Source organism: Centruroides vittatus, unplaced genomic scaffold, assembly GCF_030686945.1.
Source record: "Centruroides vittatus isolate TY-2023 unplaced genomic scaffold, ASM3068694v2 contig_904, whole genome shotgun sequence".
In the NCBI taxonomy this organism is placed as follows: Eukaryota; Metazoa; Arthropoda; class Arachnida; order Scorpiones; family Buthidae; genus Centruroides; species Centruroides vittatus.
In genome coordinates this window covers 18940-43519 of record NW_027122594.1, presented here as the reverse complement: position 1 = coordinate 43519, position 24580 = coordinate 18940, and the positions used below count along the sequence as shown (strand labels likewise).

General features: G+C 29.0%; 1 protein-coding gene across 4 annotated transcripts in view; it reads left to right on the top strand.

Annotated features, from left to right (window-relative positions):
- Positions 1-18092, top strand: part of LOC136984099 (manganese-dependent ADP-ribose/CDP-alcohol diphosphatase-like) — a 33024-nt gene extending 14932 nt beyond the window's left edge. For 3 of the 4 annotated variants that reach the window (XM_067281020.1, XM_067281021.1, XM_067281018.1), the window contains one exon: positions 1591-2443. In XM_067281020.1, the coding sequence (XP_067137121.1) occupies positions 1591-1967 (377 nt within the window). In that variant the 3' untranslated portion in view covers positions 1968-2443. Of the gene's footprint in view, positions 1-1590; positions 2444-17283 lie in introns of those variants that run through there. The other variant, XM_067281019.1, reaches the window with a different exon arrangement.
- Positions 18093-24580: the final 6488 nt, after the last annotated feature.

Genomic DNA, 24580 nt, shown 5'->3' with positions numbered 1-24580 from the left:
GATGATCATCTTGGTTAGAGCGGTACGCCCTAGAGTTAATTTTTGTCTGATCTCCCCTGTGCATTCTCCTGCTTAACTTCAAACCAAGGAAGATGAAGTCATCCACAATCTCTAGTTTGTATTCGTCTATTCTCACTTTCCCTTGCAGTTCAGTTGTCATCATGACCTTGGTCTTTTGGATGTTGAGCTTTAGGCCACTCTCATCTTTTATGCTCTTGATTAGAGTGACCAGATCTTCTTCTGACTGCTATAAAACTTGTATCATCTGCATATCTTAAGTTATTGATGGCCTTGCCTCCTATGTGGAAACCAAGGTTTGTCTTGAGAGGCTGACATCCTGAAAATCATCTCTGTGTAAATATTAAACAGTAATGCATCCTTGACTAACTCCTCTGTCCACTGTTAGCCAGCTTGTGTCATCATAGACTGTTCTCACTGTTGCTTCTTGGTTGTGATAGTGCTTGAAGTAGATTGATGATGTGATCAGAGTGGCCATATCCTTCAGTGTTCTCCACATTATATTGAGGTCTACACAGTCAAAAGCTTTACTGTAATCAATAAAGCACATATAGACATCTTTCTGAAATTCTATTGCTTTTTCCATTATCCATCTAATGTTTGCTATATGATCCCTTGTTCCTCTGCCTTTCCTGAATCCTGCTTGTTCTACAGGGTAGCTCCCTGTCAACAAACTGTTGCATCCAGTGCTGTATTATTTTGAGAAGAATTTTGCTGGCATGAGAAATCAGAGCAATCATGCAATAATTTGAACAGTCCTTGTAGTCACCTTTCTTAAGCAAAGGTATGAAAATGGATCTCTTCCAATTCGTTGGCCAACATATTGATGACCATATCCCTTGGCATAGTTTTGTCAGAATCTTGACAGGCACTGCTTTGAGAAGTTCTATTGGGATTCCATCAATTCTTGGTGCTTTTCCTTGATGCAATTCTTCTAGAGACTTTAAAACTTCACAATCTAAGATGCAATCTTGTATCACCTCTTTAATTAATTAATTAAAAAGAGGTGATTTATTTAATGTCAAACAATCTGATTAGTTACTGATTTACTTATCTCTACTCAATTAATAACTACTGTAATCTTTAATGTAGCCCAAAAAATAGCTCAATAATTTACTAATTGTTTTTTCTATTAAATTTTATTCGTATTTTTGACGTCTTTTAGTATTTATTTGTTTAGTGAACATCTTTAAAAAATATCATTCTTCTGTTTTTATCTATTATGCTCAAAATTCCAGAATTAATATCTAACTAAAACAAAGTATTGACTGCTGCAGATTTTTTTTAAATATATATTTAGATTTAGAAGGAAGAGTGAACTGTAGAATAATTAATTAGGAAATATATCCTCATTTTCAATTTGTCATTTGGTCAGTGTATATATCCAGAACTCTATAATTTCAGCAGAAATTATAATGGAATAGTAATCTCTTTCAATTATTATTCTTTTTTTCTTGACTGCATTTCTTATTTTTTTTAGCCTAACATTAATTCGTAAGAATGCTTTTCTAGTTGTAGATTGCAAAGAACATTATTAAAAGTTTCTAAAGATTATAATTTTTATTTTATTAGGTCATGTTAGTTTAGCACCAGATAGTTCTGACTGGAGTTGCCTTTTATGGAATTACAATGACGTTATTGACATTTTTCATCGGCACAACTGCGTTATTGCATACTTCAGTGGTCATACGCACAATTCGGGATATGCCATGGATTCGAAAGGCATTCATTATGTAGTATTAAATGGTATTGTAGAAACATCGCCCAGTGACAAGGCTTTTGCCACTATATCCCTTTATAACGACAGACTCGAAATAAATGGACACGGTAGAGAAGAAAGTCGTACTTTGTGGATAAATACTTCTTGTGATGGCATTGGTTCTGCGGAAGATGATATCGAATCAATTTCGGTTGTTCCATCATCAAAACAGATTAAAGTGGAAGTTTAACTACAACGTTAAAAAAGTAAGTATACAATTCTTTGTTTGACAATGGCCTTTTTTCCAGTATTGATACAAAGTTCAACCAATCTTCAATCTGAAGACAATCTATACATATTTAGATTGTGTCTAGCTGTTTTTTTCCCTCCATCAAAATCATTATAAAAATTTATTTAAACATATTAACTTTGTACCATGAAAAAAATTAGACTCAAATGGTATTGATTCAAAATAGAAAATGAATTATTCCTAATATACTATCGAAAATACAAACATACAAGAATATAAATTGAAAAATTATTTGTATTCATGAATTAATTAAAAAAATTTACAAAAACATTACAAAACAACATTCTTAAATGTAATTTTAGAGACACATTGTTACTTAATTTATTGACAAACTAATTTTGAGTTGAAATTTATTGAAATTGCTTTAACAATTACATGTGTTTTTATTATATCAGAAAGACCAGTTATCTTATCCAGAAGTATTTAAAAAAATATATACCAAGCAATTATAACTTAAATTCTTTTGATAAAGTAACTCAATTCGTCATAGTACTGATTAACAGTTCAGAATATTCTGAAAATGTGTGCTTGATACTCTACCAAATTTCTGGCACCCTCGGTTCCAAAGCATTGCTGGATTAATCATTTTGCTGGTTTCCTTTTGTAATTTTGTCCGGATTAAAGGAGGTGTTGGACCATCAATTGCCAGAAATTTGGTGGTGTACTGTACATGTATTGAACTGAACTTATTTAAGAATTGAACTTATTTACTGTAGATGAGGCCAATGTCTTGAAATTGATTTGAAAGATATTGGTTAACTGGGCTGGATATTCTATTCTTTACTCTTAGATAAACTTTCAGTTTCTAAAGATTTAATTAATTTATTTTTAATATGTTTTTAAATATTTGAAGAATGTGTGAGATCTGGAAAATCCCTTTTGAACGTAAAATTATAATAAATTATATCCGAATTAATATAATTACCCCTTACTTATATCTGGATATAATCCGAATTATAATAAATTGTTTTCTATATTGAATTGAAAATTTTCCTATTATAAACATCCTGCCTAGAAAAGGTCCTGGCTGAGAAAATATGCGTCCCCGGCCATATAACTGTCAACTATCCTACGCTGAGTACAGATCATCTTGCAACTTAAGTTTATAGTTAGTGCCCGAATTTGCTGTATTGTTTCCAATCCCAGGAACACCTGTGACCTAATCACATTCACGTGACCAACTTTCCCAGCAGAAAGCTATATAAGAGGCTTCCTTCCCCCCCGAGAGGAGAGTCAATCATTGACCTAGATCGCATCACGATCTAGTCCATCTTATCCTTGTGCCTAACGAAGAATTTTACTTTGTGCCTCTAGAGTTACCGACTCTTGCCCTTTAGAGGAAGTACTGATCCTTGTGACCAATGGAATAATTGAAATATGGATGTTCTAAGAGGTATGGAACCCATCTATGTGAGCTCTCTCTCTCTTCGCGTGGTAGGGATATATAGCTTTTTATATATGTCACCCCTTTAATGTCAGATTTTTGTAACGTATTTTTTTTTTTTTTTTTTCATTTAAATTGTTATCATCCTGTTACATGGTGTCTTGTTTGCTTGAATATTCGCTTATCGCCTTACCATGACTCCACCTTCCCTCCTACACTCGACTGGATGAAAAGTAGTCCCGTCCCTACGGGATCCCTACCGACAAATAAGCCATCTCTGACTCGTGGACAAGTCCCTCTGACTTGTTAGCCGAAATTAGACAGAGGTCTGACCTCCTCGTCCCTCCTCGGTACCCACAAATGTATATTAAGTCGTCTTGAAAGAAGTGTTATTAGTATTCTAAAAATACTGTGTAATAAAACATTTTTAATTCATACATCATATAATAGGTTTAATAACATTTTGTATTTATTGAATAGTATAATTACTAATAGGTGAATTGTATACATCTGAGAAGGTTTAAACAAGAAGAAATTTCAATCACACATTTTTATTTAAATGCTTGCTAAGTTATGATATTATATTAAAAACGTTTTTAGAACAATTTGTGTTAAAGAGATTGCATATTTTAGTTGAAAAACCCCAAAACAGCCGGAAAATAATTGACTTAAGATTAAAAAGTTTAAATTTTATCTTTGTAATTGAATCATATAACAAATTTTCATCAAATTGAAATATATTAGGACTTGATTAAAACATTTCTAATTTAATTTCAATTATATGATTTCGTTTTGATAAAAAGTTTTTGATTCAGTTTGAATTCAGAAATAAACTTTACACATTATAAATATTTCATTGATCTGTTGACGAGTGTATGCTTGCATTTCTTTTTTGTTTATACTTAGAAGTAAAATTTTGAATTAGATTCTATAAAATAAAATATAGATCTTTGTCTATGTTAAAAACAATTCTTAAGTAAAAAGTTTTGGTAACTCTTAACTAATGTATAAATCGTTCAGATTATAAACGATCTAATACTAAGTATAAAGACATCTTTTAATTCATAAAATTTTGAACTGTTTTCAATAAATACACGCTCGATGGGTGCATTGCCTGGGAAGACAGATTTAATGCAGCTGGATAAGCAAACCATTGACGTAGCTCTAGTTTCAAGTTACTTTAAAAAAAGAGCTAAGGAACACTATCTTACACAAAATTATTTCTAATTAAATATAAGACATTTGGAAGAATAGAGGAGAATGATGTAAACTAGGATTCAAACCAAATAACTTTTGCAAGTCCACTTATACTATCGATTCATATATTCAGATAACTGCTGCTTATGCGTTTTGGAACAAAGATTGGAGTAATTTATCCTGATAGCTTAGTTGATAACGTATCTGCTCATATGTATGGTTTGAATTATTCTTGCCATTTAGAGTTGTCTTTTTTTCCAGCCATTTTATATTAATTTAATAATTCAAAATAGCTTATGAAATGCTTCTCTTTCATTAGATTTATTATCTAGTCCAAAAATGACAGTAATTATAAAAAAAACTCACTATTTTTTATTTTTATTCATTAAATTCTTGATGCTTTTCAGCTATAATAGATACAATAAATCAGTAATATGTAACTTAAAAAGTAGTTTCCAATAAGATAATTTACTATATCAAGTTATTTTTCTTTTAAGGTAATTTTAACTTGCTTATTAAACTTATTTTCTTACGTAAATATGCATTTATGTTGCAAATAAAAATTATTCATCTTATCTCAGTTTGCCTGTTAAGCTGATTTTCAAAGTTATTATTTTGTTTGTTAAGCATTCTGGTGATTCTATATAATTATTTGAATAATTGTTTTTAACTAATAGATAATGCTATTTTGAAGTCTTTAGAAATTTTAAAATATTAAAGTTTCAAATAGTAGGAATGAATATTAGCCCAGTTAATCATTTTTATATATATATAATTTTATATTATTAATGTAGGTTCAGAGTTTTTTCAAGATAAAATTTGTTTTTATACTATGTTAATAGTTTCATTGATTTTTTTTTTTTTTTTTTCTATGTAAAATTATGCAATAAGAATGATGCCAAAGTAAGAATAACTATAATTAAACTTTTCCAGTTAGTAAAATAGTTTTTTCTTTATCACCTTGGCCATCTGGCTATTAAAAGCATTGCCTTCTGTGCTAGGGGACAAGGGATCAAATGAGGGCAGGAAACTCAAATGTTCGTGGATGGCCTGTCCTAGATATATCTGGCTGCATTCCTTGCCACTTGGTCGTCCCCATTGTGGGTCTGGTCGAACCCACGACGAGTATGATTAAAAGGCACTCTTCACTCTTTGCATATCGACAGTAAAAGTTGACTAAATAATTACTTGGATCATTAAATAAAAGTAGTTTAATGTCTGCTAGTTAGGATTTTAATTTTATAGATAAATTTCCTTAGAACATGTTATAGAATTTGTCTTGCTCATATTATGAATTTATAATTATAAGAAATTCAGTTTTTAATTATTAAGCATATTTTAGAATTCTCTTTATTTCACTGCTACTTTTTACTCCTTTAATAGTCATAGAATTATACCAAAAAAACATTTTTGTTTTCTTTTTGTATAATTTATATACTTATATGGGATTCAAATTAGTCCAGACACTCTAACTTTTAAACCACCTGCCATAGCATCACAGAAGTAATTGATAACTATAGGAAAGTGACCATGTGCAGTCCATTGAACATGATTTTAACACCCTAGTCACAAAATACAGAACTAAAGAAAAGTAACAGAGCTAGGCAAAAAGTCTAATAATCAACATCTAAAACCCAATAGTTTTATATTAAAGTGAGTGATTGCTGGATTATATTGGACTATATTACTACTACTATTAATAATTAAATGCTATGTAATTTGGCACTAAAATCTGGCAATCATTTAGTTTTAAAAAGTCCAATTACAAAATGAAAGAGTATTGTTTAATTAGTACAAAATGATACTTTTGTTCAGCAGAAACAAAGGAAAAAGCAGAAAAGACTAAGAGAGAACATTAGTGGAAAATCAATTTATAACATTTGGTAGCAGAATTATTGGGTATGCTGGTTGTACAAAATGGCCACCGCAGTTATCTGACTTAACACCGGACTTTTTTCTTTTGGGAATCTATCATATTCTATAGGACTATAGAACTGGCAACTGTAGGAAAATCACTAAATTCATAGTTGCCAATTTACATGGTTTACAATTATTTACAGCATGCGGTTTTGAAATTATAGTGGGGAGTAAATGGACTTCCTTTGAACTCCCGTATATATTGAATGTTAATAATTTGCTATTGTACAATTTATAAAATTTTTCAATTAGCTGCCATTCTTTTAATGTGATTACAAACCCAGGCAATATTTAATGGGTTAAAAAACAAATCTGTAGATCATTTTTCATTTTATTAATTACTTATCCTCAATATTTCTTAAATTACTAAGGAAATTGCTAGCAACAGAAATTGTGATATGGGGAATATTTTGAAATACTACTATTCAAGAGCTGGTTTAACTCTAAACACAAAATTATCAAAATCGGCCTTATCCGTTCGAAATGAAATCGGTCAATGGAAAAGTTGTTTGACTGGTTTTTCTATACAAGTTCCCCTTGTAGCCCAACAAGTAGAAATTTAAGATATTTATGTAAATTAAAAGTATCATATTGGCAATACATCTGTTCAATAAGACATTTTAAAGATCATTTACTGTTTGTTCTTGGTATTTTGATTTTCTTCTGAATATACATCGGACGTGATGAGAATTTAGTAATACGTCAGTGGAAACTAATGACAAATTTATAATTAATGACTTGAAACCGTGTCGCGCTTGATTCTTGTTAACTACGAAACACAATATAGTGCTTCGACGATCACTTGGCTTTCTTCTCCTTTTTATTTAGTTGATAGTTTATAAATGAAACTTACATTGTACTTCCTCTATTTTTACAACAGAACGACTATAACTACTATGAATTGCTAGTCATTGTATAAAAATTTTTAAGTCGTAATAGATTACAATTATTAACCGAAAGTGGATTTATAGATAGATAAATACAAATAGAGAAACAAATGAGTAGAGGTCATTTTAATATCGGAGAAAGATGAGTAATCGTATTCACACTCGCGTTCAATAGATTTTATAAAGATAGTCAAAGTTCTTGTGTAATAATTTAAGTGTTTTGTTACAGGATATGTAATAATCAGTGTCAACATTAAAGTATTGATTTTAATAATTCATCTACAGTTTCAAGGTCTAGCGCGACGTAATCAACATACTGTTAGATGAAAACCGATTTTATGATAAAGATGCACATTTTCCAAAAATAAGGCAGGAAATATTATCTTAGTTTTAATATCATTTAATTTTATTAAGATCATAAATATTGTGCATACTTTATAAGATTTAATCAACAATATAAGAGGTTCAAGATATAACAGATAAACTTAAGTCTAGTGACAGATGAAAATATTTTTTTAATTTTAATATTTTATAATCATGTAATTAACATTTTATTTGGTACTTAAGAGATATATGATAGTGTTTTGATAAGTGCCAACTTAATAAACATTTTTATTTTTCTAATATTGATATTTTTACTCAAGCTTGTAAAGGAATCTAAGTAATTTTATATATTGAAATTGGTCAGTCATTTCGAATTTGTAAATATATAAATTTTTAATAAATTTATTTACATTAATTAATAAAATTGATTAAATTTATTTACACAAATAGTTTGGAATGTGATAGTTCAATATGATCATTTAATCAAAGTGTTATTTAATGTGCTAATTGTAAATAAATTCATTTTTCCTGCTTTATATAATTTGTTGTTAATTTATATATTTCTAATGGCTTAGCATTTGTTTAAAATGTTTGATGAAATAAACGATATTTAGTGTTTTTTTTTTATGGTTCTGTTATTTAGGCTAAATCTAAATTGTTTAGTACAGTTCGTAATGTTTTTTTAGTTTTAGCATATACAATTCCTGACAGTGATACAAAATTATTAAAAATAATTTTCAACACCCCAAAAAAGTCGACTTGGATTTAGAATTTAAATCTGAAACTCCTGCAAAGCAGTTAAATTGATAGTTATCTTGAATGCACATAAGCCAATATATCACCAATTGCCGTAAATAATCGGGCCAACTTTTGGATATATACGATTAAAGATTATAAATAAATTTGGCATTCGAGGTAGGCATCGGGCACTATCTCTTATTAAAATTAATAAAATTAAAGTGTAATTGGTAACGCGACCGCACGGTAAGCGAGAGTTGCGGGTTCGAGTCCCACTTTGGGCCAATTCTTTTCTTCCAGTTTAATCTAAATTATTTAAATTATTATAATTATTAATTTTAATAAGAGATGGCGCCTAACGCCTACCTCGAGTGCCAAATTTATTTATAATCTTTAATCGTATATATCCGAAAGTTGGCCCGATTATTTACGGCAGTTGGCTTAATGTTATCAGGTTTAGCGAGTGCTTATTTGAATGCACGTAAGTTGTATAGCTTGAGTTTTAGTTGATTTACAATGCTTAAATGATGTGGCATATGCATCTGATCTACAGGAATTTATAGGAGTATTTTGAGTTATGCCAAAACCCCTTTTTTTCTCACCTTAATGTTTCTAAATTGTTAAATTTCAATCAAAGAAACATTCAAAAGTTAGTCACTGTTTCGTGATATATCTAGCAGCGAATATTAGTTTTGTTGTCACTGAATGTTTTTTAGTGATTATAATCTTATTGTTTAGCTTCTCTAAAAAAAATCAACTATTTATGTAACAGATTATCAGTTTTTAATAATATCAAATAAAGAAAAGATAAATTTCTATTTATTATCTTTTCATTATAATTTACAATTCTATTAATCTTATCATTTAAAATGATAGTAATAAATAAATTTATATATATATATATATACACAGTCAAACCTGTTTTTTATGCGGTGGATAGGGACTGCATAAAAAAAATCGCACGAAACTTCATGAGTGGCTACAAAAAATAGTTTTCGCAACACAATTAAAAATTTTTATGTGGTGGATAGGGACCGCGCAAAAAAAGTCTCACATAGAAAATAACTCGTTTTAAAATAGTAGTCTTAGTCTCTAACGAAATTACCTTCCTCTTCGCTTTGTTTTTGCTCTTATTCATTTTCAGGGATTATGTCTAAACATAAAATAAAAATCCTAAAATTTTATATCTAAATAGAAAAAATAATACAGAACATTCATTTCAAAGCGTAAATGTAATCTTAATGGTCCAGGAATGTGAAAGCACTTTGAAGGTTTAATTAACGTAATTAAAACAAACGTAAAATTTAAATTCAATAAATGAATTGTTAAGGTAATACAAACAATAGTTCGAGTCCTTTTTTCTTTATTTTCTTCCTTTATTCCGATCAGGAACAACACAGCTGGCGACTTGAAGTCAAAAAAACTTCTAAAATAACTAACAAATTATCACTAGACGATTCACAACACGATTAAAAATGATATTCAACGCCGACCTGCTTTCACGATTAAAAATGATCTTCAACGCCGACCCGTGCGATTATATAACACGGATACTATTGTGGAGGATTTTTAATGGTTTTTAATGTTTTGTAGACGCCGTAGCCTACAGAAACAGGTCGGCGTTGAATATCATTTTTAATCGTGTTGTGAATCGTCTAGTGATAATTTGTTAGTTATTTTAGAAGTTTTTTTGACTTCAAGTCGCCAGCTGTGTTGTTCCTGATCGGAATAAAGGAAGAAAATAAAGAAAAAAGGACTCGAACTATTGTTTGTATTACCTTAACAATCCATTTATTGAATTTAAACTTTAATTTCTGAGTTCTTGTTATGAGTTACCATGCACAGACGTAGAATTTATTGACAACAGATGTCAGCACTTGACTGCATCGTCTCGTCTATCGTCTGTTTTAACATATTTTTGTCCAGATGGTGTTTTGTTGACTTAAAAATAAATTTTCATTTTTTGCATATTCATGCAATAATATTACTATAAGTTCATTTATGCTATAATAAGTCTATTTAGCTATAATAAGTCAACGTGAGACATGACAAAACGCATAAGACTAGTCGCCAACTATACCGCACAAATAAAAAATCGCACCAAAAAAACCGCACAAATAAAAAATCGCACAAAAAAGACCGCATAAAAACAGGTTTGACTGTGTGTATATGTATATATATAATTTGTGTATTTTTTATTCAATTTGTTGTACTTCTGTATTTTTACAAATATTTATGCATTTTTTTAAAATTAGTCAGTTACAGAAGTGTGAAGACCAACCACTGCCGAATTATCGGGCTAGAAAATGGCTATAGTAATATTAATAATTTAAGATAATTTGATACTAGAGCTAGGCGTTAGCGCCATCTCTTGCTAAATTTAATAATTAGAATTTTAATTAAATAAGAGAACCGTACGACCATCGACGGTAATAACTGGTAGGGTAGATCGGACCGAAAGTCCGGGTAGCGTTACTGGTAACGTGTCTGCACGGATAGCAGAAGTTGCGGATTCGAGTCCCGCTTCGGGCCGATTCTTTTCTTCCAGTTAGGCCTAAATTTATTTAAATTATTTAATTAAAATTCTAATTATTAAATTTAGCAAGAGATCGCGCCTAACGCCTAGCTCTAGGACCAAATTATCTTAAATTATTAATATTACTATAGCCATTTTCTAGCCCGATAATTCGGCAATGGTTTGTCTTTATGTATAACGGGTTAGTTGTTGTTTATTCATACAGAAGTGTTTTTTTTTTTTTTTTTTTTAATCATTGGTTAGTTACTTGATGTTTTATAGAAAATTTTATATATATGAGATGATTTTTAAATTTTATTTTTAATATTTAAACATTTTAAGCATTTAAGTATAAGTCTGTCTTAACTGATGTAGATTTAAGAATTATTTTAACTAAAACATTAAAAGAAAAAAATTAATGTATTTAAGTGAAGTTTTACAATTTGTCTGGCTTATTAATACCACAAATCTGTACACAATAACTAAAGCATGGCATTAAATAAAATTTAGTAAAAGACTTCTCATTTTTACAGAATATTAAGGAATGCATTCAAAATTTCAGTTATTTAAATTATATTATTTTTCAATTTTTATTACTTTTTTATACCAGTCTTGAGCAACCTGTGGCCTCTGGGGCTTTGGTGACGTAATTTTATTTCCCCATTTTCTGTCTTTTTATCATACGACTCTAAGCCAATATTTGTGACAAAGAATATTCCAGTTAAATTTGACCAGTAAAAAAATTTAGAATAAACTGTATACAGTATTATTAATTTACCTATTAGTAGAATATATTGTTTTAGTAAACTCCTAGTGTACTGGCAGTTAGAAATTTGTATTTAGCAGGCGTAAAGCCTACAAGTTTGTAAGAAAAATGTGTGCAACTCAACAGAAGTCTACAAAGTTTGTTTGCAGTCCACATTCAGAATCACTGCTTTGCAATGGCATTTCACAAATTTTTATTATTAATCAAATCCTCCTTGGACTCCTCCCAAAAAAATATTTTTTTACATTTATTTTGGAATTAGAAATACTTTTTAGAATATTTTCTTTTCACATTTTCATACATTCTTGAGTCACATAATCCTTCATCATACTAAGTTGTCAGCTTGCAAAACTGAATACAGGTGTACCTTGAGTTACGTCGTTCCCGATTATGTCATTTGTCAAAAAAGTATATGGAAAAATAAAAATTAAGTTTAAGTCATTTTATTCGACTTTACATCCGTCTGCCACAAATATTGAAGTCGTAATATCACTAGAAAAGCGTTAAAAGCACATAAAATCATATTAAAATATGTACAGTACATTTACAGTAAATGTTAATGTAATCATCATAAATCTTAGAGAACGAAGCATGAAAACATCTGTGTTTCTGTGTTGTTGTCTTATTTAGCGGTCTTTAAGTGCTAATTATTGGCATTTTCCACCGTAGTTTCGACTTACGTCATAACTACACAAGTAAATTCAACTTGCGTTGTTTTTTGACTTATGTCGCCTCTCCCAGAACCAATTACTGACATAAGGTGAGGTATACCTGTACTCAAATTGCATTTAAACAAATTTTTAAATTATTATAAAATAGTTTTAAAGTTTGTTTTAACTTTTTATTTATTAAATTTTTATTATTATATAAATTAACTTTTTTAATTGTTTCTACAAGAAATCCATGTTTTGTTCTGTCCATGTAATATTGTGCTAAAAAGAAAAAAACACATAAGAGCAACAGAATTAGTTTGAAATTGAATTGCAAATTTTTAACGAGCTTTTTCCCCTGTAATTAAAATTAAATGAATAAATTTCAAATTTTTCAGTTTATATGTTGTTTACAGAGTTGATTTTCAATATCTTTTACAGTTAAATTTGTCATAATTGCAGTGTATAATGAACAACTTATTTGCTTATTAACTACAGTTATATAAAATTTAAATCTCTAAGACTAACCTATTCCTAGAAATTTCTATGATTTAGAATTTTAAATGTGGACAAATGTTCTGTATTTATTTTTAAAAAAATTAAAAATAAAGCAAAGAATTAAAAGAAAATGCAACTTATGAAAATAAAAACAAATTTCTAATTTATTAAATGTTTATGGTAGCAACTGCCTCCAGATAAACTGTAAATTGGTAATCTTTGCTTCCACGCTGATAAGTATAACGATAAATATTTTGAATTTTTTATCGATTTTTAATTAAATGAATGTTATCGTTCGGATAACGTATCGCATAACATATTTTTGTAAAGTAAATTCATTAAGTTTTTATAAGACTAATTTTAAACAGAACGGTTTAAACAGATCAAAATTTTCTCTTAATATCGACTGCCAGTAAACAGTTTACCAATTAATTAATTGGTAAAGTGATAATGAATAAATATTGTTAAATAGTAAGTTTAAAAATAAAGCAATTAAACAGCTAAAAATTTTTCTCTGTATATTAACTGACATTTTAACTTGATAACATTAAATTACTGGTTTTTTTGTTTTTTTTTAATATTAAATTACTGAATTTTATTTTTTTTAAAGTTCAATGTGCAATTTAGAAACAGAACTGCCTTATTTATACTTTTTATATATAACTTTTTTTGTAATTTTTATATATGATGATAAGTAATATTTTTCTTTATATAATATAATTATCAATATCTAGTTAAGAATAAAATTGAAGCTTACTACAAAAGAATTATTTTTAGTTACCAGATTTATGATCTATATTTTCTGTTATAGCTATGAAGAAACACTAAATGTTACTTTTTAAATTAGTTTTTAAAAATTTAAGAATTTTAATTATTAGCAAGGTTGAGGCCGAAGTTTTCAATGCGAAAACGTGTACGTCGGACGTTCGATGCCGCTTTCTCGTAAGCCTAGAAGTTTGATGATGGCGTTTGGAAAGTCGGTGGAATCGTGCTTGACGTTCCAAACCCCTTTGTCGAACTCCTAGACTTGCGGGAAAGCGGCACCGAACGTTCGACTTACACGTTTTCGCGTCGAAAACCTCGACCTCGCTATTGATAATACCTGTATTATAAGTTACAGGTATACATTTTACAAGTTACATTTTATATAATTAATTTATTAATAATTATACTGTAATAATTTTACACAAATTTTACTGAATTTATATTTGTGTCATTCTATAAATTACAATTATTGATCATTTTAAATCACATTATATATAATTGTGATTTTATAATGGAAATTATTTTAAAGAATAAAATAGGTACAAATTTTTATTATAATAATTTATGATTTTGGTTTCTAAAATTAAAACAGAGCGGCAATCTTTAATAGATGATGATGATGATGATACTGAAGTACAAGAGCTGCAAAATTTATTATTTTAATATTAAGCTTGTTCTAATTTTGTAATTTAATATTAGAGTATTTTTTAAAAATTGTAATACATTATTTCACAACAAAAGACATTTTAAATGTATGGTCTTATGTTTTAATTCATTGATATTACATATTTTATAGGAATTAATCTGTCAACTGATAATCTTTTATAAGTGTATTATTAGTAAAATGTTGATCTTGAATATAAAAATTTGACCAAAAGTACTTTTTGTCTGGATTCTTATACCTAATTTATTGGCCTGGCATTGCCATTAGGACACTTTAGCATTGAGAAACTTTCATAGTATCTTAATGGCTAAGCTTGCTAAGAATTGTCTTAGCATTAAGATAGAAAGTAAGACCAGAAAAAAGACATTTGATCAAATTATTAGAAAGAATAAAGACTTTTTGTTGTAAATTAACATTTTTTTGACAGACAATTTTTAATATTTCGATCTTTTAGCATTTCTTGAATTTCATAGAATCCTTTCGGTTCTTCGACAAATATTATCTCGAGTGAAAATTTTTACTTTTATACAAAATTTAATTTTTCCGAGAGGATTCTATGAGACTGGCAAATTAGTAAAATTAGATTATAGATTTAATTTAATTTTACTGATTATGGTAAGTATGAATTCAATACAATATATTTATATACATTATTGCACTCCTTTTAAAGCAGGTGGCACTTGTTAAAAATTTCAGAGTGAATGAGTTATTCTGAAAATCTCAAAATATTTTTGTTACTTTACCAATCAAATCTAATCTATTTTATTATCACGTATAATTGAAAATATTTTACTGAAAAAGCTTGTTAGATTAGTGGTAATGATAAAGTATTGTACAAACAAGTTATTGTGTAGTGATTTAAAGCACTATTATGAAAATATTTGAAATTATCTTTACAAAAGATATATAAGGAATAAATAGAAAATATAAATTTTATAAGGAAGCAGATGCAGGTTTTTTTCATGCAAGTGGAATGCGCGTGTTGTTGCACGCACATTCGAATGCATGCAAATAATTTCTAAAACTGGCAACTTTACTAATACTCGAAAGAATATAATATGTATAATATTCCAATGTCTAATTACAGAAGATAACTTACTTAAATAATTAAAAAAATTTCTTTTAATAATAGTATTTACAATATAAAACACTACAGAAAGGAAATCTTATTTACATTGCTTCCTATATTTGATACAGTTCAGAAATTTTTATTTGTGAAAAAGATATAGGCCATTTTCATACTCTAATCTATCAGATTCACAAGTTTTCTCTTATTAAAAAAATTTACTCCCTATAAAATTTACTCCCATAAATTATTCTTAATTATAACTTTAATTATATGTAAGATTTAAATGTTCAGTTGAAAATTCTTAGGCATACATCTATGTAATGGTAAGACAATTATCTTTGTGTAAAGTGGGAAAGAATATAACAATTTTTGAAGTGTTGAACACGAGATCGTGTTAGTAACAATCACGTGGCTTTTTCCACCTTTATTTAGTTGATACAGTGTTTTCCTTACACGTTACAGGCCTTGTGCCCCTCATCAGTCAAGGCCCGAAATGTGTAAGGAAAATACCGTATTAACTAAATAGAGGTGGAAAAAGCCACGTGATTGTTACTAACACGATCTCGTATTCAACACTTCTAGAATAATACAACATGGTTTCACAACAAATTAACAATAACAATTTTTAATAAAAACCATGTTTTAGTAATAATTGTATTTCAAAATTTTATAATTTTGTGATGGACAGCGCCGGATTAAGCCTCTAGCGGGCTCTAGACAAAATTTAAATTGGGGCCCCATTTAAATAAATTGCTTCTAAACAAATCTTAAATAATGTCACTTAAAGTTTTTATTAATAATAGAAAATACAAACACTAATTCAATAATAATTGTACAACAGAAGAGTTTCTCGTACAACGAAAAATGTATATAATTTTAGCCACTAATCAGCCTTTAAAATATTAAAATTTTTCGTTTTTGGATTTTCATTTCGGAAAATTGATCAATCTAGCCGTTTGAGTGTGTCTCTTTCTTTAGTAAGCATTGTTAAAGACAGCCTTTCCTGTCCTATCGAATTTTTAAAATGATTTTTAACTCGTTTTAAAACAAAGATTCTGCACTAAAGCCGGGCCCTAGACATTTGTCTAATTTGTCTATTGGTTAATCCGGCCCCGGTGATGGAACTCAATAATATTTTAATATAATTGCACACAAGACACATTTTTTCTATTGAATGCCATTAATTGTTTTTGAGATATTAATTTCAGGAATTATGCTTTGTGGTGGTATTTTAAACATTTGTTTTTATGGAGCAAATTGTTTCCGAAAAGTTGTTGTAATGTAAATTCACAAATTTGATACGATACTAAAGTAATAAGGTACCGTACGTCAGTGTGCCGATTTCATAATCCTTGGTCATTCCTTTGAAATGCAGTTATTGGAGAATCTGAAGAGGTTGAAACAGAACACTAATAGAAATTAATTGTGCAGATGGCTGTTGCGTAGTTTGTACTTTAATGTTAGAAATAATCAAAGTATTTTAATGCTAGAAGAATGAAAATATTCATAATAAATTTTTATTAAATTTACTAATATCACATTTTACATGTTTATGTTAGCATTTTCTGAAAAAAAACAACATATCGAATAAGATGTATGTATGCATGAAAGCATTTAAGATAAATATCAAGGATTAGATAAACTTTTATTTAAATTTAAAAATTATTATTATTTATCTGATCCTTTATACTTTGTTATACTACAATGCAATGCTTTGAATTCATATTTTGATCGACACGCTAAGAAAAATACACAACAACAAAAAAATAGTGTGGTAGTTAGTTGATACAAATGAAAGTTAGAGATATTTTTAAGTGCCACTTGGTGAAAAAGGAGTAAAATAAATTAAGAACACGTTCATCAAATAAACCTCTATTTTCAGATAACGGCAGGTCCTGCGAGGCAGCCCTGCGAGTTGAGCGATTTCTTTTTTTGCGGTAAATTTGTGATCTTATTTTAATGCACAGAAACTGTACATTGTTAGTAATAAAAACCAAAATATTACATTACATTAAAACTTACAATACAACTCTGAAATATTTAAATACAGCAATTCTCTTCTCTACGTGCTAATTTCTGATTAATAAACATAATTTGATATAATCTTCTAGATTTTTTTTTCAGATTTTAAATTGTTATTTCTGTTAAAAATTTAATATTGTCTATCATTTAAACTGTACAATGATACTATATTAATAATTCAAAACAGTCTAATCTTAAGTTTTATGAAATGGCACTCGATCCTTCATATACCCCAAGAATCCATTAAGATGGAATGTTTTAGTGCATTCCTAAGATATATGAAGGAAACCTAGTAAAATAAAAAATTAGACTAATGCTAAAATGTAAAATTTTCTTTCTAGAGTAGTAGTAACTTTTGTGTAAGTTTAGAAATTAAAGAGCTGTTGTTTAACAAATTAATTTGTTAAATTAATTTCTTCATTAAAAAAAAAGCTTTTTTCCTTCGATTAAAAATTTCACTACAGCTTCATTCATAAGCATTTTAAATTTAAAAAAAAAATTGTTTCTAAATCTTATAGCATGACTAAACCTTATTAACACTTTCGTAAAAATGTAATAAAGTTCCACTTTACACATGTGCAAAACTTACTATCCTAGTTACACACACACTTAATTTTATACAGCTTCTCTATATTTGTTCCATTAATTCAAAAAACTCTTTTTAAATATTTGATTTAACTCTAAGTTATTCTACAATTATTGAACTTTAAATTTTTAATGCCAAAGCATACCAAATTCAAAGATATATTATTCCATATTTTTGAAATATTATCATTTTTAGCCCTTAATACTACGTAACAATTAGTCTAAATCAATAAGACGTATATATACGGTCTTATCACACCAGTGAATGAAATTAATTAAATTCTTTAATGATTATTAACACCTTAATAATAAAAATTTACAACAAACTGTGGCTCCTTTAAACATACATAATATAGAACACTCAAAATGCATTTCGGACATAATAACAGTTAGTCTTCAGTCGGTGTTCATACGTTATTATGTCTGAAATGCATTTTGAGTGTTCTATATTATGTATGTTTAAAGGAGCCACAGTTTGTTGTAAATTTTTATTATTAAGGTGTTAATAATCATTAAAGGATTTAATTTCATTCACTGGGGTGATAAGACCGTATATATATGTCTTGTTGATTTAGACTCTGGTTTCTGATATATTTTTGAAACAATTATACATACAGATTAAACCCAGTTTTATTTTTCTAAATAAAACACACACAAATAATATAACAGTTTAAATAAAACTTAATGTAAACAAACATCTCTGAAAACAGGTAAACATTTTCATTAATAGTGATATTTTTTTAATTATTGAACATGTATTAGAGTTTTTTTAATTTAAAACAATGTTTGTTTAATTTAAAAAATTTCTCAAATTTTTATTTTCAATGTTCAGTCTGTAATTAAGCAAAACTTTGGTTTCTTTTCTTTTTCCTCAGTACTACTTCCTCTTCGTAGCGAATTAAAAATGTCTGTGTGTATCTCTTAGCTGTTTATTTTTAAATAAACACTTAGAAATAAGTTTTTTTAATTTGTTAGAATCTCTTTACTATGTACAAATGAATGAATTGTATGTAAGTTTGATCTGATCAGTAATAGACCTTTTTTTAATAGTTTTAATGTATTCTCGTATCCAATGTAGTTCTATTTAACATCATAACCTACCATTACGATGTGTATTATATTTTATATCAATAAAAAATATTTTTTAATATAAAAATGTCTTGTTTCTTTAATATTTTAGTCTTAGGTTTATCTCAGTAATGTAATTTCGAAGTCCTTGTGAAAAATTTTCCTTGGACCCTTCAATTTAAGAAAATTGAGAATTGCATTTTAAGTTCATTACATATAAATGTAACAACTTTATAAGCTTACTTTACATGAATTTGCTATTAAAAATAAGTTGAATGATATTCTCCAAGGAACTAGTAGATTTTTCTAAAAATAAGAAGCTCTGATTTTATCAAAAAATAAAATAGGATATCAACATTATCACCATTAAGTAAAACAATAATTTTTATAACAATTGAATATATTTTTATTTTTAAACTTAAAAGTTATTGTAATTTCTGTGCTTAATCTTTTCCCAGCTGTTTTTGTTGTGGGCAAAATCAGATAATGAGTCAAAGATTATTAAAGTTCCTCACTCCTGTTATGGCTAAGATTTTGTCATCACTGGGACAGTGCTGACCAAAACCTTGCAAGCCACAAGTAGCTTGCCATTTGGAGTGAAAATCTTAGATAACATCACTGTACTCTTTCAGAAATATATCTGAAAGAATCACATTCAACCAACATACAGATGTTTATTTACTGTATGAAATAATCAAGACGCTAATAGTGTCATAGCAATACTACTACAATGTTACGTTGTATTGTCAAATTGTCTGCTCTTTACTGATGTTTACTCTGAGTGCAACTCTTAAAGTATGTGTAGTTGGGCACCAGTTTTATGCTGTTTCACTTGTAGCTTTTTAAATTAATTTCTATTTACAGAAATGATCTTTCTTCTGTAACTCTCCAAAAAAAAAAAATATATATATATATAATTTTTTTTCATTCCATTATTATATATATATAATAATGGAAGCAATGCTTCCAGTGGCATAACTGTTGAGACTCCTGAAAAAAGTTATTTAAAGCAATATTGCTATATCAACTTCCTAGAAACAGTATTCTGTTACTACTACTTTTACCACTTCTACTGTATTATTATTATTATAAATAGAAACAGTTAAAATAAACTCACTTGATAAAAAGACAGGACTTGACTCTGGATCTTTGGGTCCCAAAATCTCAGATTTCAGACTTAAAATTTACAAAAGATTTCTCAGGAATCCCATTTTTTATATTAACTGCAATGATATTTATTTTAGTTCATCTTGATTGTATAAATTAAAACATGAAACGACTCTGTAATCGCATAGTTTGTCACAACGGGAGTATCAAGACATTGAACTCTATCCTCCATATGGAAGCACTTGAGAGCCAATTATTTGTCTTCGTAAAAGTAACTACCAGTATAGAGGAGAAAAATGATTCGTTGTACTTTTTATTTTTATGAAATTCGTAGTTTTTCAAGAGATCACACTATAAGAAACAAGCACTAAAGGATAATGATTTTAGAAAAGTTCTGCCAAAAAACCCCTTGGATGCTTCTCACATGAATATGTATTAACAAGATTTATGATTGTCATTTATTTTAGTTATTGGAAGGTCATCACTAAACATAACCTCCCAATAATTCCATTAATTTCACTTTGTGACAATGATGGAAAGTCATGGACTTGGCAGAAAGAAAATTCATGTTTAAATCCTAAGTAAGTGAATCAGAGGAGGAATTTTGAAAAAAATATTTGTGTGTGTCATAAATACATTCCCTGACTTTCACATGTAATGTGCTCCAAAAGAATGAATGAATGTTACATAACAGAATTAAAAAATACAGTATATACAATTACTTGAATATATGTCTGAATAATAAAGGTGATTTTAAATTCAGTCTACCATTCTGGTGGATCCAGGGATGAAATATGGGCCAGCAACTTCCTGGTATTTTTTCACAGGTGGTCTGTTTGAGATATATTAGATCACCTGGCTCTCTCATAAACCTGGTCAAACCCATGTTGGGTATAGAGAGAAGGCCTTCTTATGCCTTCGGGGCAGAATATTTAAAGAAAATATATCCAACATAAGATAGATTAAAAATTGGAAAAATCAGTTTACCTTTTTACAAACCTGTACTGTAAATCCATCTTGCCGCTTGAACTAGATAGAAATCACACACACTGGATGGAACTTAAATTGTTTGGTTTCAGATAAAAAGCTCATTGGAAAAGAAAAATTTTAATTTATAATTATTGATTTTGGGAATTGCAGCATGAAATTCAGAATGTATTTATCAAATATATTCAGAATGTCTACCGATGGATAAAACAGAAATTTAAGTACGTTTTCAGTATATTTATCAGAAAAGTTTGATTATTATTCAAGCTGATTCACAAATCCTTACAGTAAAAACTTCATGCTTAAACTTTTGGTGGATTAGCAATACATGATACAAAATAATTGGTATTTTACTATCTGGTTTATTTAGATTGTCCATTTATACTTGTACGATTTTAATGATAGTGTAAATGAAATTATAATTCTTTGCAGAACCTCATTGGTTAAGGATAAAGTTGTGAATCTAATCAATTATTAGATTGTAATGTTATCTGTTATAAATAAAAAACAAGCCAGCTATTTTGACTATGTTGTAAGTACTGGTATAGTACAGTACATGATTAATGTAATGGGTACCTTTTATCTAAGATACCTGTTACATTTAGAATGATTTTATTTTATAGGAACATGTTCATAATATATAACATTTTGAGTCCCAAAGAACTTAAAAAGAAAAAAGTTTACTTCTGTCAATCGTCTTTACTTCATCAACCAGTTCTAACAGCTGCTTCCTTTTTACTTGTTTTACTTTCCCTTGTTATGTATACATAACAAGGGAAAGTATTAGAATAGTGTCAAATTTGACTCGGAGTTTTTTGCAAATTGTCACGTTTTCATACCCCCTGAACCCAAAAAATGTCAGTCAGAAAAAATTTCATAGATTGTGTGTTTTGGTGGGTCTATTTCATTTAATATCTCAGGATATGGTAAAGATTAAGAAACAAAATTTGGCATGGTGGCTTACGTATGGGATTGATGCTATTAAATTTTGATGATGAAAGGTCAACGGGATGAGAGAGAAAGAGGATGGTTACTTGTCATATCTGGTGTGGGATTGGGATTAATGAAGATTTTACTTGTTAGCATTTACAGATCTTTATAAAACTCATCTGTACCCTCAAAATTAAGTCTAATATATATTTTTAATTATCAAATAGCAAAGTTTTTATAACAAAATCTCACAATAGATGGTGCAACATTATAATTTTTAAGTATTTATTATGATTATTTTAAAAATCATTTTTTAAAATCTCATAACAGCCAAGAAAGTTACACAACTGGTTGCTAGATTTTTTTTTCTTTACATCTTCAGGCATTTCACTGCTTTTTTCTGTCCATAAATTTTTTGTTCGTCTCTTCTCTTACACTCCAAGAGTTTTTTATCAGGACGATTCATTCCTAGCTGACAATCTTTCCTTTAGATGTTTTTTTCACCACAATTGCTAAATTTGCCAATCTCTGCATTATAACAGTCTTTATGTAGATTTACAATAAGGCACCTTATATTTATACAGAAGATCTTTCAATTTCAGCATTCTAATATTTAGAATTTTTGTTATAAATTTCACTAGCACCTTACTCACTGGGGTTCTTTGCAGAAACTTCGTTAATCACACATCCAATCCGTCCATTTTTTGCTGGAATTCTATCGACTTCTTCCCAACACTGGACTCTCAAAGTTCTTTATAGTCTCATTTTGTAGCACCAGCTGTCATTGCTGGAACTTAATTAATTTTATGCAACAAAATCCTCCAAGGCACAACACAACACACTTGATGTAGAACTTCTTAATTTCAGTAGATAAGCAGGAAGCATCTTCCGGACAATTTTGCCAGACAATGGGCATTTCTTCATAATTTTTCGAGCGAAATAAAATTAGAAACATTTTACAATCTTTTTCACAACAGGATCTGTTTCCTTCAATCCCTGGCACTCATTTCCAGCACCAAAACCAATGGAAATGCACCAAACAGGCAAATGTAAAGTGCTGTCACTTTTTTTTTTTTACAGAAAGGGGGATGGTGATACATGCTTTTTAAAACATTTCTACTTAAAATCAAGTGGATTTTAAGTATTTCTGTATCATCCTGGGAATGTAGGAACTGGTAAACACCCTAATATTTCTCAACAGTGGTGTAGCTACGGTTCTCCGGGCCCGGTGCGAAACCAGATTTGTGGGCCCCAAAAAATTTTTCGGATCGTTTTTCTTGTGATTTTGGGACCCCATGCGCCTATCGCTTTCCAGGGGTCCGGTGCTGACCGCACCTACTGCACCCCGTAGTTACGCCACTGTTTCTCAAACGTGTTTTTTACTTAATGTACAGTACTGTGTATAACTTCAAAAACTCCGATATTTTGACACTTCCGGATTTAATCGGGCCGTATTTAATATTACTTTGTTTCTTAAGCAGTTGCTTGATAGTATACTAAGCGACACACCTTAATGTGTAGCTGGAAAACTGCTATACTACCGCTTTTTAAACTCACATTGTGGCCATTGTAACGTGTGTTGCTGCTTCTGATGTTTTGTAGCACAAACTTTTTGTACATCGTTTTTGCTGAAAAGTTATTTTTTTTCGCTATTTTGACATTTCTCGTCAAAATTTCTTTAGCGAAACATTGCGTAACTTAAGAAACGAAATATTTTTTACAGTAACGTTCGACAGATCAGAATTCTGATATATAAAATGGCCGCCGCCATGTTAAAATTGAAAGTTCGCTAGCAAATAAAAGTTATTTTATTCGCTATTTTCATATTTCTTGTGAAAATTTCTGTAGCGTAACGTAAGGAACGAAATATTCTTAACCGTAACGTTCGACAGATAAAAATTCGTTATATTTTTAATTGCCGCTGCCATTTAAAATGAAAAGCTCGCGAAAAATTGAAAGTTATTTTCATTATTATTTTGATGTTTCTTGTACAAATGTTTCAGCGTAACATTGCGTCACGTAAGAAACGAAACATTCTTAATTGTAACGTTTGACAGAGTAGAATTTTTTATAATTTCACTGGCCGCCGCCATCTTGAAATTGATAGTTCGCTAAAAATTTCAAGTTATGTTTTATCATATATCGATTATTTTTGTAAAAATTTAATCAGCAAAACATTGCGTAGCGTAAGGAACAAATATTTATAATCGTAACCTTCGACAAATTAGAATTTGTTATACAGAAGACTCCTGTATAACACAAGTTGATATAACACGGATTCGTATAACACGGCGAAAAAATTGCGATCGTATTCGGATAACACGCTAAAAAAAACTCGTATAACACGGCTAAACGGCATCGCCGACTCGTGTCGCGACAAAATTAATCGAAGCTGGTCCAATAGCACACATAGCACAAATTCTTTAGTTTAACAAGCACTAAACTTACGAAAGAACATTTCTTATTTTACGGCCATAAAA